At 30.0% G+C, this 17,563-nt stretch overlaps 1 protein-coding gene across 2 annotated transcripts; it reads right to left on the bottom strand.

Moving 5' to 3' along the window:
- Positions 1-400: 400 nt before the first annotated feature.
- On the bottom strand, positions 401-15,545 carry Pu (GTP cyclohydrolase punch). Of its 2 annotated transcripts, none has more exons than XM_077446570.1 (7): positions 7,897-8,132; positions 5,573-5,876; positions 3,510-3,617; positions 2,304-2,405; positions 1,397-1,562; positions 1,173-1,289; positions 401-1,091 (listed from the first exon to the last, which is right to left on the bottom strand). In XM_077446570.1, the coding sequence occupies exons 2-7, from the start codon at positions 5,856-5,858 to the stop codon at positions 962-964; spliced, it is 909 nt and encodes a 302-aa protein (XP_077302696.1). In that variant the 5' UTR covers positions 5,859-5,876; positions 7,897-8,132; the 3' UTR covers positions 401-961. The 2 variants fall into 2 exon arrangements, with proteins under 2 accessions (XP_077302696.1, XP_077302697.1); XM_077446571.1 differs by lacking the exons at positions 5,573-5,876; positions 7,897-8,132 and adding exons at positions 14,865-15,042; positions 15,482-15,545 and having other exon boundaries at positions 622-1,091.
- Between the last annotated feature and the right edge of the window lie 2,018 nt (positions 15,546-17,563).

Here is a 17,563-nt window from a genome sequence, read left to right as displayed (position 1 = left end):
GTTCAGCCATTTTAAAACATATCTTCAGTGCATAAAAATATTATATTTTGTTGATTAGGAAAATGAAGTAAAAATACTAAAGGTACTATAATTATCAAAATATTTTCAGCCATTTTGAAAAAATATTTCGATGTTGGATTTATAAAAATTAATCTACATTCATATGTATGTACATATGTAGATATGAAGAGAAAATCTGTCTTAGTAATTTGAAAAATATTTCCACCAAGGTTTATACCAAAATAAAGGAGGTATGTTATAATGAAAATGGGAATTTTAAAGATGGTTTTTTAAATTAAAATAATAAAAGGTGGTTTTGGAATTTTTTGAAGCTTTTAACAAATATTTACTTAAAATTCAATTAATATTTAAAAATAATAATATATATTGGTCCACAAATCAGCTAAAATGACAATATACTGTCAGTTTATTAAAATTAAGTTGATTAAGATCATAATAGTACAAATACTTTTTTGTGGTAATATTACTTGGCGATTTAAATGCAAACAATATATATTTGCACAAATACCATAAAATTGTTTTTAATTCTAAAATATATAATAAATACAAACTTAAATCTGCATTGGTGGCAGATACTTTCAGTAGCACAAACGCTCACATACGCAATTAAAAACGAATTTTATTTTAAATAAATTAATTTAACAAAAATCAAAGTGATGAGGAACGCAAATCAAATGAATACTTGAAATATATTCAAATAAATCAAATTACGAAATATGAAGTTGATTTATTTTTCGCGATTTAAAAAAATACTATAATACATAATTATATTTAATCCATAGCTCCACATTCGTATACATATTATGTATAAGACGGACTTTTATTTTTATAATTTGAGTATTTTTCGAATTAAATACAACTTATTATGCATTATGTATTTTTTTTATAAATAAAACATAATGTAATGAATCTATTTCGTTGTTGTTTTTTTTCTTCACTTTTACTTGGTGTGTACGAGATTGAGGAATTCTTCTCTGGTTTTTGGATCATCTCGGAAGACACCTAGCATAGTCGATGTGACCGTTTTACTATTGATTTTTTGAACTCCACGCATTACCATACACATGTGCCTGAAATTGAATAAAGCAATGATTTAAGAAAATATATATAGATGTATGTTTTTGATTTATGACCTTTTTTAATCAACTTACACTCCTTCAACCACAACGGCTACACCAGCTGGTTGCACTGCTTTAGTTACAGCTATCGCTATTTGTTTAGTAAGTCTCTCTTGAACTTGAAGTCTTCGTGAAAATATCTCCACAATTCTATAATATCAAATGACCTTTGTATAAACTGTTTGTTTCACAAAAAATTTTTGAGAATTGCGAACTATATTTAAAGGAACATATATGTAAGTAGCGCAAACATTTACCTGGCCAATTTGCTCAATCCCAAAATCTTTTTACATGGTAGGTAACCTATGGATACTTTGCCGTAGAATGGCACTAGGTGATGTTCGCACATCGAAAACATTTCTATATCTTTCACTACCACCATCTCGTCGTGATCTTCATCAAATATAGCGTCGTTCAGCACTTCTGTAATCAAAAATAAAAATGTTGAAACTTGGAATGACCAAATTTAATGGCTGACTCGCATTGTATTGAAGTATATATCGTATTTCATTAATGGTGACTATACAAAGACCACATTCACAAAACGTGCTTAAGTGACTTTGGAAAGGACTTTGGTGCGAAAATCGAAGTGAATAAATGTGTACATGGTTAAACGAGAGTGTACAAATTTATCTAGCTGGTTTTTTTTAATTCGCTTGCAATGCCAACTATGCGGCCACTGTGAAATTTCACATGAGACAAATTGCTCTAAACATTGCATAATTATATTAATTTGTTTTAGTATTTGACATAATATTATATTTCGTAGTTCAATCATGTCTAATACGATCATGTATATGTATATACATACATACATAAATACTACATAGTGAGCTCAAAATTATTTCAAAGCATATGTTTATAAATAATGTACCTTTAACCTCTTCAGCGCCATTGTTCACCTCTTCCAAAAGATGCATGCGTACAATATAAAATAAACAAATAAATAACCGAAAAATAATCAACAACGTAAATCTGCTTAATCTACCTCAAAGACAGCACACTTTTTTTTCGCAAATAATAAAAATGAAGGAATCTGTCTATTTTAAAAAGCTGTGCTTCTCAAATGATATGAAGATACATATTGTACATATGCGGCATCATAATTATCGACGACCTGAAGCGGTTAAGGATAAAGGTAATTTCGTAATGTAAATTTCTCACCTTCTAAACTTTGGTCGTAGCCTTTGGTGAAGAACAACATTGCTTTGGCAGCTCGCTCCGGAGTTTTCAGAAGTCCTTGTCTGTCTGGATCTTCACCAAGACCTTTAAATTATAATAAAATTTCATTATTTAAATTACAACTAATATATTAAATTACTCTAATATGTTTAAATATTTTTTCAAATACAATAATTTAAAATGAAAACCTTAGTGGTAAGAAGTATTTGTAAAGATAGACTATATTTTTAGACAAAATATTGGTAAAAAGATAGACTATATTTTCATATAATTATAAAATTATTTTCAAAAGACACCATTTTATCAAAAAGGATTAGCTTGTCCGAAGGAAAACAGCAAAAAAGTGAAATATTTTGATTATATTTTTATTTTGAAATATAATGAAGATTTATATATTTATTTAGATCTAATGAAGACGCAGAAAAAAAGTTTCATAGGACATTTTTATACAAAACCGATTTATTTACTGTTAAATAAAAAAAGACCAATTTATTTAAAACAATTATAATTTAATAGTATTGAACTTCTAGTATAGTCTCTAAGTGTTATATTACATATGTTGTAGTATGTAGATACATATCATCATCATTTTCAGCCATTCGTCTCTGCTTTGAGCAACTCTCGTCTCCTCTGTAGACTTCCTTGCACCTTTTTAAATTCTCTCGGGCACCATCCGAGCACTTTTTCTGCCATTTAAATCTGTTTAATCTCACCATTATGTCAACCAACTTTGCCACACTTCTCACCCAAGTAGTTATCTTTCTATCTCTCCTCGTTGTACCTAGCATACAGCTTTCCATACTTATTTGAGCTCATCTTACAACATCCATACATCATCACTGGCAAGATACATTGATCGAAGGTCTTTTTCTTCAAGCACTATTGCAATTTTAGATTTGAAAACGGTATTCATTCGTCCAAATGCACTCCATCCAATTTCATACGTCTCTTTGTTTATTCTTCTTTATTACTGGATATGTCAGTGATTTGACCTAGATATAAATAATTTCTAACTACTTCTACTGTCCCATTGTCTAATGTAATTATGTCGGAAATGCAATATTTATTATACATTTGAATGGAATAGAATAGATAATTTAATGGAATAGATAAAATCATGTCTATACCATTTTTTATTTAAAATTAGTTTTTGTATTAAATATTATAAATACAAAGGTAAATATTTACCCGAAAGAAGCAAACGATATGAGCGGGTCATGTCTGGTAAAAGAGCTTCTCTGGTCGGTGGTCTGTGATCCAACTCCAAGTCGTGGTGAAATGTGCATTTTTCATGACCTGCAGAAAAGTACACCATGTAAAAATTGTGGTCGATTTTTATCAATTTGTTATACGTATTTAATACGAATATAACACAAATTTGACGGTAAAATATTACCGCAACGCAACGGATGTAATGTTTTGTGAATCACCTGTTGGATTTATGTTATTCAACGCGAAATTGCCAACAAACAAAGGTCATCCAGATACCCCTTTTTCACGCGACGTCAGAAATATGTTAACGCATTATCAGCACCGCTGATACGTGAACGTTCTCTTCAATAAAACGACTCTGGCACTTTCAATTCAATTAAACAACGGAAAAACGATAACATGGTGACCTTAAGATTTCTTTATCGGCTTATTCAACCTTAAAACAACGCTCGCTTGTATATAAAAATAAAATAATAATAATAAATAAAAAGGAGAATCGGAAAATCGATCCGGATGAACGGTTCTTGTTTTAGAACATTATCAAGTACACAAATATGCGGTCATTCGTAACTATTGAAATCAAAAGTACATGCTACAATTATTTTTTCACACGACTGCTGTAAATTGACATAGAACGATCAAATGCTCCCCTCTTGAAAATGTGCTGATGATTAGGCGATGATTGTACATTTTTGTTGAATTGTGCAACTCAACGAATTTGCAAATATTTTATTGCGCAATCAGTTATTCGTCGTTATTTATTCGTATGAACTTTTGAAATAAATATTGTTAGTAATACATGTATGAATGAACCACTATGCATACATACACAAATGCATCAGTGTTGTATTAGATATGTAAATTATTATACTGTTAATTCGCTTTCTGATAAACATGTTGATATTATTCCTATTTAACACAAAGACAAAATTACCGATTAATTTTGTATATTTTTGCATCGATTTTGTTGTTTTGGAACACATGGTTGTATGATATATTATAGTACATATGAGTCGTTATATTTGAAATTGGCGTAAGTCCACTTTTCTTCATTTCAAGAAATATCTCGCAAAACATTGATTTTAGTGTTTTGCGTTTTACAATATTTAAAAATACTGCTAGCCTGTAATACCTTTATTCTACTTTTCCAAAATTCTGGACATAACTAGTGATAACAATTTGTGAATAAAGTCAAACAGAAATAGTGTTTTTGGAACGGAAAATTAGACTCCGCCTCTTTCAAAAATAACGGATCATATGTAGATACACTTCAACGTATGTACATACATACATACATATGTATGTATGATTTAACACGATAAAACACATAATCGAACTTGGCAATGTTCATAGGGTTCAAAAGGTTCACACTAGACCAGTTAATAATAGTTGAAGTTTCTTCATATCAATTTTTCAGGCTTGCGTGAAATTTTATCGTCATTTATAAATGTGTAAGATAAGCTAAAAACAGTGAAAACACAAATTGAAATAGCTAACTTTAAATAAAGCTTTCTGATGGATAATCCATAGTCAATATCGTGTTTCATTAATATTTTATCATACAACAAAAATCTCTACATTTCTTTAAATTGTGTAAATAATAAAATAGAAATTATTGTAGTCATCTGGGTTGAATTTTTTTTTCAGATTGATATTCATAAGATATTCGATTTTAAGGACTGCTTATTCATCATGTGTACATACATATGTACATATGTAGTTAAATTTTCACTTCTCAAATTATTGTGAAGAGGAGAATAATTGTTCATATGACAGGAATGAAGCAAGGAAGAGTTTTTGAGTAATATGAATATTATTGGTAAAAACTTCGCATGGAATAACATATCTCAATATCAAAGTTGAATTAAATCAACAAATTTCAATAAGAGATGAATGATTTGTATGTACATATTTATCCGAATATTTTCAGCAACTTAAAAAATATTCAAAAATCTTCAATTTTTAGACCTTCTAGAAGTACGCCAATGTATGACACGCATTTATGTACATACGTATAGAGTTGGACCGTTTGCGATTACCTGGTGTGGTAGAAGTCCTGGGAGTTTTTGGTGTCCCCGGTACTTCTAATTCGGATTCGAGAGGCCACGAGACACTTCTCAACGATGGTGGTGTGAAACGCTTCTGATTGTCGGGCACTTTTTTCACGCAACTTCCGGCTGACTGTTGCTCCATGCTCAGCTGCATCTTGGCGATGAGGTCTCCGTCGCCAGGACTCGCGATCACTTTGCAAGCGGACGAGCCGTTCATGTCTGACTTGGGCTTCACAATATCCCTCGGGGACGATTTCTCTTGTGTGCCGTTCATTATCTTCTTCTAAACTACCTATATAAACGTACGAGCATCATCACGTTAGCACGTTCGCTAATACAGAGTGTTTAACCGTCGTGCAGCATGAGCGGAATCGAAAGTACTGAAGACCTTCGCGCTTTGTGATTTATTTTGAAAACAATATTCGCATTAAACATTTATGCCCATTTCACGGAGTTTGAACCAATTTATGAATGTTGTCTGTTAATGGAAATAATAGAAATCATGCCGAAAATGATCCGATTTTACATAGAAAGCACCTAATTTTAAAAGTCAAGTCAAATTTGTAAATATTTAGTATCCGGAATATGTTATCAAGTGAATTAATTAAGAATGACGGATCGCATATCATATAATCATATGATCTGAGAGTCAAATATGAAAAAATCAAAACTTGAATGATTTGGATAGTATTAATAGCTAATTATTGATCTGATGTTTCCGTCACTTAGCTGAATCATGTTAAATTACATAACTTTTTCATAAATACGTTGATGACCGATATAGATTCAGCACTATTGTATCCAGTCGATTCTATTTTTCCGAGAACACGGTTTGAGTGTACAGGAACAAACGCTTAATAGCTTAAACTGTATGTGTATTCAATGGCAATAACGTCGATAGGAAATAAAGTGGTCTCATTGGAAACGAAATCATTTTATACACAGTTTGATTCGAGAATAGCACGTTTATTAAACTACGTAGAGTGCTCGAGCGTTGTTATTTATTACAAGGATAACGGCCGATTATTATCGAACTCTAGATTGAACGGTTACGAGTCGAACGACTTTTGCGTCCAGTTAAATGTAAAAAAGGACTGTCCGTTCTGAAATTTCGCAGTGATGCGAAAAACGGCCGCGATCGGATAAAAGCAGTCTCGCAATCTTACATTCGGAAAATTCTTCTTGTAGACTTTGACGAACTCGTAACACTATTCGATTGACACACTTTTGGAAAAATCGTTCGTAGGCGCAATGAAATATCAAACCATTTCCTAGAGACTAAACATTTCACGTTTGATGTTAAACTCGCGAACGAAAGTATTGCGCGTTCCACAGTATAAGCTCAGATACGATCTGTACGAAATTAAAATCGGAGATAAAATCACAAATGTATAATATATCCAACGCGAACACTTTCAAACGTAATGAATATTAATGTAATAAGCGAAAGTACATACATATATACTGAGATTTTTTCATGTATGTAGCATTTTAAACTGATAATAACACATAATTCTTAAAGGGTCGACTACCGTGCAAGGCTATTTTTGTTGTAATTGTTGTTGAAATTTGAATTATCTTTGAGAATTTTATTTGCACTAAATTTAGATATGTGATTCAACTTTAAATATGAATGTTTGGAGTTAGGTGGAGCAACAGGTAACCACGTTGTTCCTTCTCAAATACTAAATTAAGAATATTTCGAGGACTATTTTATCGTATAATAATACAATTGCTTATTTGTCCTCGATATACGTATATTAAGGCGTATAATGAATAATGAGTAACAAAAAAAAAGAGGAACGCAATATGTTGGACTTTGAATATTAAAATTATTGTTTCAAATAACAAAAAAACATTATCAATTTTGCTAAAACGAAAAACGCAAATAAATTTGTGCTGGGAATTACAGACGTCAAACACTCGAATATTATTAATAATAAGTAAGATTAAGATTAAATATAGTAATAATGTATTGTTGTGAATTGAATAATATAAATTAAATGACAACTGAGTAAATATTATTAACTCGTTTAATTATGTAGTGCACAAATACACAAATTTAGCAAAAATTTTCGAAAATTAAATAAAATAAAGAGGAAAATTGCAATACTTATATCTTATTTTGGATTTTATTTTTAATCGTATATAATAATATGTAAAATTAATTGATTTTTCACAAAAAATTCAATTAATCAAAAATAAATAAATTTACAAAAAATAAATTTATAAATTATTTAGGTTTTAAAATAATTATTTATATTTATAAAATCCATTTTATATAACGAATAAATATGCATATGAAAACAAACCTTTCTGTTGAAATCAATCGTTGTTTTAAACAAACTTAAGCATACTTTACAATGTGGGAGGATTTTGAATAAGCGGGTGAAGTGGGAAATAAATTGACAGGGTGATTGTTTTGTATACCGGAAGTGGGTGGAAAATTCGAAAATTAGGAAAAACGTGCGCGAATGGCGGGAACGCGCAACGGTTCAGAGCGACAACGCGAATCAACTACTGGTGGTTCGATCGAGAGGAGACCGACGCACGCACGTTTTATATACGCGTATATAGAAACAGATTTCCCGAACATCAAACTGTGGGGCGTGCTCTGTTTCGACGATACAATCAAAATACCCATTCAAATTATTTAAATGCTCCGCAAAAGTATACCACGCGCGATATGAAATAAACATCTTGAATATAAAGATATTTTATTTTAATACGGTAGACCCTCCGATAACACGGTTTCTGGGACCGTGTATCGCGCTCAAAACGTGAACGTTTGAACACAACATTAACGCAAAAACTTATTCTTATTTCTTTATTCAGATTTTTTATCGATGGGTCTACTACTATTCGTAAGCTGTATACATTTCGCGATGAAAATCAAAAACAATGAATGTATCATTTTGTAAAAGCGATTAATTTATTAAAAAAATCACAATCATTTGAATATATGTATATTCAGCAAATTTAATTTTTCGCATTTATTTTTTTATTTTTATTTTATCCATATGTATATATTATACCAGGAAGGCCTAAGAGGTCAACTTCAAATGTGCCTTCTTGGCCAATTACAAACATCAATAAACAATTATGTGTATACAATATCACAGGGACAGAGTGGGTAGCATTTTATAATATTAGCAAATTCGAGATGCTATATGTATAAACTCGAATTTAAATTAAGTTTATTATAAATCAGATTGATGATTATATAATATGTATTGTTAAGTTAGTAATATAAAATGTATTGTTAAGTTATTGTCAGGATTTAATCTTGAAGGCGAGTTGAAGAGGTAAAAATGTGTTTATTTCAAATTACATAAAATTCACCAAGCGGTTATGAAAATTCATACGTATGTAAATATATGGTAAAATAGTTATTTTTCCTTTGTCACGAGGGGGAGGGGGGGGGGAAGAAAGACGCCCTATGGCACCCCCCAGGTGAGCACTTTATCTAAATATGTGTTGCTACTAAGGTTTACAGTTTCGTAAATACTAATTAGGAAATTAATCGATAAATTCAAATGGCGCTAGTCTTTTGTTGAGATATATGTATAATGGTTGATCTTATTGTAAAACTGGTACGTATGTATGTACAGACGTCATTGTATCGTACATCAATACAATATAATTGTAATATTGTTTAGAAATGTATTATATATAATAAATTGTATATATGTATATGTTCTTATGTACATTCATTTCATTAATTAATACCTTCAAAACTTTTTCATATTATGTTTTAAATTAACATTTTCACATTTTTCATAAAATACAATCAACTTTTAATATATTGGTATTTGAACAGTAATCAAATTAAAAAAATAATATATTCGTAAAAAAATATGTGATCAAATTATGCGCACAAAATTTATTGCATATGTAAATTTAATCTTTAATATAACAGGACTTATAATCTAAAACAAGCACTTAACAAAATTGTATCCATTTGTGCCTTATCGCGTGCTATATCATAATTGCCAAATGGTGTTATAATATTATAACTACACATGCTAGAGTCTAGACATTCATGCACAAAAAATTCAGTAACACGATGGTAAATTTATGCAAATGAGGTGTATACATATTTGTATTAAAATATGAATAAATGTATTAAGTGAATATTGGGTATAACAATGCGCGTAAATATTGGGTATAATAATCTTGAAATGTGAAAAGTTTGAGAATAGACGGTTCAGAATGTTAGTGCTCATAGTGCGCGACGCAGAAAGGGACGCAAATATCGTTTTGAAATATGTAAGACAGGGATAGCAACAATGACTGGAACGAGAAGGAAATTCTGGATTAACTGTCATTTAAGGAAAATCCAACCTAGGTTTCGGAACGTTTTCTCCTAGTGAATTTTAAGAAATGGACACCAAAGATAACGTTTTCGAGGAAATTGAAGTGAAATGCTCTAAGGATATACTCGGAAAAATTATGTAAACGGTGTAATGAATATTATATATTGTTGGTCCTACAGTTACAATGTAGGGAATACCACACATATGGTTTATGCACTTAATAATCACAATATAATGATCTAAAATCTCCTGTATAGTCCTGTAAACACAAAGATTCCACACCTGACAACGCCTCGGCTGTCAAAACAAAATTTAAAAAAAAATGGTAACATGGGACGTTATGAATCATTTGGCATATCCAACCCGACCAACTTTGGCATATCCAACTTTAAAATGTAAATTTGTTTTGTAAATTTCAAACAGAATAAGAACCTTTGTACTTAAAAACAAATTTAAACCTTGTAAATACTTAAAAATAAATTAAAAAATCAGATTGTATCCTTAAAAAGGCAATTAAAGAAACTAATAGAGATTAAAGTATTTCTGGTGAAATATCTCATATGTACATATTAAAGCCAAATATTAAAGTATGTATCTATGCAATATGTATTGTATGTACATATACATACATACATACATATGTATGTTGAAAAACCACCAGAAATGGTAATAATAGTTGAAATATATCTATATTATCTTGTTTTTTTGATGTGCAATTTTTAGTATTTTTCCCGTATTAGTTCGAAAATGGTGTCCCACCAATTATATGTAGTTATGTAATGCATTTTTTGGCAATGTAATTCTGTGCATTGCACTATTGACGTTCTTTATGTGCATGACCTTCGAATGCAGGATGCTCTGGTTCGATTCAGCATTAGCCCAGGGTCTCTGACTCCAAGAAACAACCTTTGTCTGACTAGCAAATTAATTACATACATACATCGCATATATGGCTTCGAAACCTCACATTGATTATAAATAAGTTTCGCATAAATTCTGCGATTGAGAAAAAAATCTCAAACTATTGTACATTTTTTTTTAAATTAAACATGTGTTATTATCTACATATGTACGTACATACATACACATAATTGTAATAGCATTGTATATTTTCGCGCGAACATCCGACACCACAAAGAAAAATCACTAATATATACTATGTATAACATTAAAAAAGGATGTGGTCATATTTTTGTAAAAGTATTATTTGATATAGTTAACTTGCACAATTTTAAACATTTTCATATTTCAACACATAACACTTACTTAAATATAAAAATATAGAGTTATTTTAAATTTTATGTAGTATTGACTAAACCATTGTTATTACATATGTAAATAAAACGTGAAATATAAAATTGAAATGTGCCTACATACACATGTATTATATGAATATACAAACAAAATCATCTGTAAATCAATCTCTATAAATAAGGTATTGATTTAATTTCTAAACTCGCATTTTAGTAGAATAGATCTGTTACAAAATAATCCTATTATATCTAAATACTTTATAATATTAAAGCCTTCCTAAAAACGTTTTTATACATACATAAATATGTAAAATGAAGGTTGCATTACATAATACAATAGGATGTTGAAATACTAATTATTTTAAAATAAACACCGTTTTGCTTTAAAAACACCTGCCGTAATTGTCAATGCTGATGTTATCCAATTAAATGAATATAAAATGCGAGCTCTCGAGATAAATGTGTAAACAAAATTAATAAAATATAGGAAAACCCAATAAAGTGCTTCCGGATAGAATTGTGGTTTGTAATTATTGCTTTGATATTTTTTATATATATACATACATACATACTAATATATGTATGAAACTTTTTATTATTATTGAATATTACTTTTTTATTGTTGTTTATGTTACAGTCCGTGTTCACTCCAGTTCGTTCATGCTAACAATCGAAAGCTATCTTCAAATAGCTACATACACCAAATGTCGCATGAATCTTTTAGGTGACAAAACTTTCGAGAAACGCTAAGTATTTGAATGGGAAAACCCATGAAAACCGCATTACAACGTTACTATAATTCCCGTTTCCGCCAATACTGTAAATATTTCAACCCAGGGTAAGAATATATATATATATATATATATATATATATATATATATATATATATATATATATATACGTATGTACATATGTATGTATGTACATACATAGAGGATGGGTCAAACGATTGATAATACTTATAATTATACTTAATAGTATATGCATGGAGAAACTATGTGACCAGATTGGTTCGTGTATGAACAAACTAGTGTGTTCATGAAGGAACGAAATGTACATTTAAACTGTAATATGTATATACATACATATATGCGTTATTTTGTATTTTTATTATTGAAATAAATGAATAATATATATTTCTCATTGAAATTTTTTCACGGTAAACGGATTATTTCGTACATTGCGATCGCGTATACTACAGTCGTTGCCATGAAAATACGGAATATCTGGCACTTGAGTTCTCGTTAATACGATGTTTTAACTGGGCACCTTTCAATGGATGGAATTTTTGGGAGCCTAATGCTTCGTGATCGAGATTTTAGTGAAGTGTGAGAGATCGCTTTGTGCGGAATAATCACTGAACCATTTTGCATGTACATATGTTACGGTAGAATATTATTATAGAATTAATATGTAATAAGAAAATAAGTTGTTATTAATGCAAGTGCGATAAATATTGTGAAAGTCTTCAATTCTGTCCAGAACGGATCTAAGATATCTGAAAAATCAATGTCACCGGGGCCATTGATTGTCTATTGTCTATAATCTTAAGTTTCGTATAAAGGGCTGTACAAAGTATTAAAATATTTTTAGTCAAAAGTAGTAAATGAGTTCAGGTGTTCCGATTATGTGTATTGTCGCATTTGGCTGGTGCAATATAGGATATGTTATACATATTCAAGGCTAAACAGGGGCCAGATCCGGCTCGCGAGTCGGCATTCCGTATCCCTGCAGGAAATATTATAAAACAGTGCGAAACACAATAAAACCGGTCGTTGCCAAATGGTATTATTGTTTATCACTAACTGATCGCTGATCACTTTCACTGAATACAGTTATTCGGTCAAACTCAAAACGTTCAAGATCGGCCATACAATGAACCCTATTTTTTTTAAACGATATGTTTTCCGCTTGTTATTTTACCTTCAATTGTTTTTTATAAACAAATTCCTAATTATTATTTGTACACACATAAGTAAATAAACTTATAATAATTGTGCATATCGATCCTCTAGTCTTGTAGTCTTGTAAATAAAAAAAATAATTGAAAATTCATATTCCTACCCAACAGACTGTATTTTATCATTGTTGGATTTTTGCTTCGCCCTTCGTCTCGCCCTTGAATGATGAAACTTCCTTGTCGATTTTGACCAATTGCTCTAGATTCGCAACCAGTGAGAGTGCCATGGTCATGAACAGCCTTGACACATGGACCGGTCGAGCTGGACCATGACGGTCCAAGGTTCACAACGGTGGATTGACCGATCACCGAATAAATACGTCAAATGCAACGTGACTAATCTTTCCGATTTGACGAATTATTTTATGTAAGAATTTATCTACATAGTTACCTACCTATGCATGTGAAAATGAACGAGGAATAAAAATAAACGAATATGTTACATAGGGCTTAAATAAAGTCTGACAAAACGAGAGAGTGGCGAAAAGGTAAATATGTACATATATATGTAAGTCTACTTACCAGTAAATGTTAAGATGGTCAAAATTGTACCATTTTTAAACGTGTCTATTACGATTATTTTTTACCATCGAACTATCAGAAACGATTTAAATTTCCATCGTTAACCAAACCGCACAATGAAAAAGTTTCAAAACGATCGGAAGACTGTAGGAAAAGATACTGAAACGTTTGCGAAGTAAACCTAAGAAGAGGCCTTGTAATAATAATAAAATTGCTTTCGATTGATAGAGATGCAATAGTAAATAAATATGTGAGCTGATATACATATGTACATACATACATATTTATGAATATGTATATATTCATACAATATAATCTTGCCTTATTAAACTCGCCAGAAAGATCCAACTCAATTTTAATAATTACCATTTCAATAATTGCATCTGTGCACATCGAAAGGTTACTCGTCATCTGATGTGCAATCTATCATTCGAGAAGACGAGAATTGCGTTTAAAGCTGCCATCCAGTTTATCTGTCGTTCAGTCTATCTGGTGATTTTCGAGCGTTTTCACCAAACCCATGTATAATATGTATGTACTTTCGAAGTAATTTCTTTTTCGAAGCATTTTTAAATATATTGAAATAAGCATTTCACCTTTCCTCTGTGGGAATTTACCCGTTTGGTCGACTCACTAGGACTAGAAAATCAATCTCTCTCGCGAGTATGTATTACGTTCAACTTTGCGGTTGATTTAGAAAGATGGATTCGGTTTCTGAAATCAATCGATGCGTGAGAAACTATCAGTGATTTCTTATCTTTTTATTTTAATATGATTTTTCGAAAAAACATCATTACATAATATAATACAATTCTGTGGTTTCGTTCGTGATTGGTTGTCACTTTTTTTCGGATTGAATACATAAAAATAAAGTTGGGGATGACGAAATTCTGAATGACTGTTGCAAATAACGTTTTTTTATCTCCCCCTCAATTATTAGTCCATTTTTTTATTGTGTCAAAAAAGAACGATCTTAAGACTCAATAATAAATTATATACGCAGGTAACGAATATTCATCATTAGTTTATTCATGACATACAAGATTTACATATGTTCCAAAACAATAAATATACCCATCAATTATATATAAAACGCATTTTGATTTATGAAATATGTTAGTCATAAACTATAACTAAGGAGTAACGATATTAATTATTTTATGTAGTTGTTTCGAATATATGTATAAGTTAATTCTTATTATACTATATAATATATAATTGCACTCACCATTTTTTTTGGAATTTCCATTTTGGAATGTCACCAGCTTCGAATTGTGTTCCTTCAACTCCAAACTTCCATTCTTTTGGGTTTCCTTCATTTTTTCCTCTTTTATTAATACACTTTTAAAATGAAACACTTAATTTACGAAATCTTCGACAGTTGAATATTATGTATGTACCTATTTCTGAAACAATAAAATATTTTTTTGTGTAAACAATCAGATATTATTATTATTTTTAATACACATGGAAATGTAATTATTTTCGATAGTCAAATTACTAAAAATGATACGTACATTTATGTCGAAATAAATAAATAATAATTTTAATGAATAATTAATTTCTTTTCTGTCGACAATTTAATAATTTTCTTTACTGCAAACTGTTTTAACCATTTATTTTACAAAGACTGTGTCGAATAATCACAAGATGTCGTTACGATTATCACTCAATATGTATTTCTTTTTGTTTTATTATTTTATTTCACGTTTAAAAACACTTTATAAACACTGTTTTCAAAAAATAAGCAAGTTTAAGCTCTTCACTCAAATGAAATAAAACTGCACCAAAAATTTCACTATAAAATTAACTTTTCGATAAACTTGAATTAATATCTTTGGGTACCTGGTATACCGTCTATGTATGGACCTTCAGAGACCAGCTGACTCGATAGCTAATTCAGTAGTGCAACATTTGCGGGCATACGACTTTTATTTATGAAGAACAGACATACTTGATCGCAAATCGGAGTGCACTTCCGATAAAGTTGACGGCGCGAATCCCCCTAACCCTTCGCTGACAAAACTCGACAAGAAATGATAAAATGTGATCAGCTATCGATATTTAGTACAAATCAGTCAAAATCTCCTATTGATATTTATCATATGATAAAATGAACCCTGACCAGCTTATTTTCTGATTTTATTTTTATCTATTTTATTTGTAGTAATTTTTACAGAGCATCTTATAGACATCTATGGATAAATTTGATAAATTTGCATTTTTGCAACATTGTATAAATCACTAATTCGAGTTACTGAAAAACTCGAAATTTATGAAAATTTTATAGTTTTCGGGACCGTTTTAATGAAAATCATATAAATTGGCAAACTCATAAGAAACGATATCATATATCCCGAGCTGCCAAGAGAAAATCCGTGCCCTAGTTTAGTATCCTATTTAAGTACCCCCTGTTTTTTATTACACAGACGTAAGACAATTTTATTTATGTTTTCCATTCGTAGAAGTTGTTTCAATTTTTCCGTGTTTTTTTTTAATTAATGTACATAGGTAGTTTTTTGGCATAATAATTCGTCGTAAATTAAATAATAAAATATTACCCGGGCTCTTTAGGAGGCCGGGCCCTGGTTATTTGTATCGGCTGGTACCCCCCCCCCCCCTCTTGTTAGGCCTGCACATATCCAAGCATTTTATGATAACCATTAATGTATGCTGCTGGTGATATAAATACATATGTATGAACATACGTTAGGAGCTTTTTTTTTGCATTCATAATAAAATATTTCACAAAGAAAATTTGTGTAAAACTACCAAATCTAGAAGCAACATCGTAATATACATACATACATACATATATGTATAATATATTAATTCAAGAAAATTGAACAGTTTGACTGTCTATTAAATAGAATGGATATAGATAGCGCGATATTAAAAGCTTTTATTTAGTTTTATTATATGAAAATAAACATTTTCATAAATAAGTTTTTCATTAAGTTACAATAATTATAAGGTAAATCAATATTGCAAAAAATAGTCTAGTCACTTATGGGTTTGTCATTGATAATCGTGTTCACGTTGAAGAAAATTAGCTAAGATTCATATACAATGTACATATGTACATACATACATACATATGCCGTTACGAGATCGTCTACTAACTCTGTTGCTTCTTATATGTATATACATATATACACACACACACACATATATATATATATATATATATATATATATATATATATATATATATATATATATATATATATATATATATATATATAAATATACACATACACATTTGTATGTATGTGCGTAATAATATAAAAAAACGTTATAATTTATAGCTTACGTTATGTAATTTCAATTCTTTAATCGCTTGCTACATATTTTTCATAGTAACATATTAATCAAAATTGTAAGTGAATTACTAGTCTTTAGATAAGATGCGACTGACCGACTATTTTAAAGTTAAATTAATTACATAATGTATTGTTACATACATATTTCATAAAATTCAATATATGTATGAATGATGAGTCACGTATGTGCGATTATGTAGACTTCATGCTTCGTTACATTTTGCTTTGACCTTACATTTTTTCATATAATTCTCGATTATAACCTTAACAGTTGAACGGTTGTCCGTAACCCAGATAGAAACTACAATTAAATGAAGGAGAAAAAGTTCCAATTTCCTGCATGGACACGTCGTCTGTGAATGTATGGCTTTTTTATGCAATTTGAATTTATCTATATATAAAAAAATACTTTAACCACGGTGGAAGTATAATATGTATGTATGTAAATATGTACATATAAATATTATGCTTACAATAATTGAAAGTGGGACGTTTTATAATCTCTTGACTGCTGTGCTTGTATTGATGAAATTAGTTAATTCATCGAATTTTGTTTTTGATACTGATATTATTTCAAAGCGATCGGAAGAAGTAGGAAATATTG

Source organism: Arctopsyche grandis, chromosome 3 (assembly GCF_051622035.1).
Source record: "Arctopsyche grandis isolate Sample6627 chromosome 3, ASM5162203v2, whole genome shotgun sequence".
Taxonomy (NCBI): Eukaryota; Metazoa; Arthropoda; class Insecta; order Trichoptera; family Hydropsychidae; genus Arctopsyche; species Arctopsyche grandis.
This window is presented reverse-complemented; position numbering and strand designations above follow the sequence as displayed.

What these genes read in the sequence shown, in the direction of transcription:
- Pu (XM_077446570.1), bottom strand. Translation starts at nt 5,858, where the DNA reads ATGAACGGCACACAAGAGAAATCGTCCCCGAGGGATATTGTGAAGCCC. An exon ending in GGATTGAGCAAATTGGCCAG is followed by an intron (nt 1,290 to 1,396) that starts GTAAATGTTTGC and finishes TTGATATTATAG; the next exon opens with AATTGTGGAGATATTTTCAC. An exon ending in GCCGTTGTGGTTGAAGGAGT is followed by an intron (nt 1,092 to 1,172) that starts GTAAGTTGATTA and finishes ATTCAATTTCAG; the next exon opens with GCACATGTGTATGGTAATGC.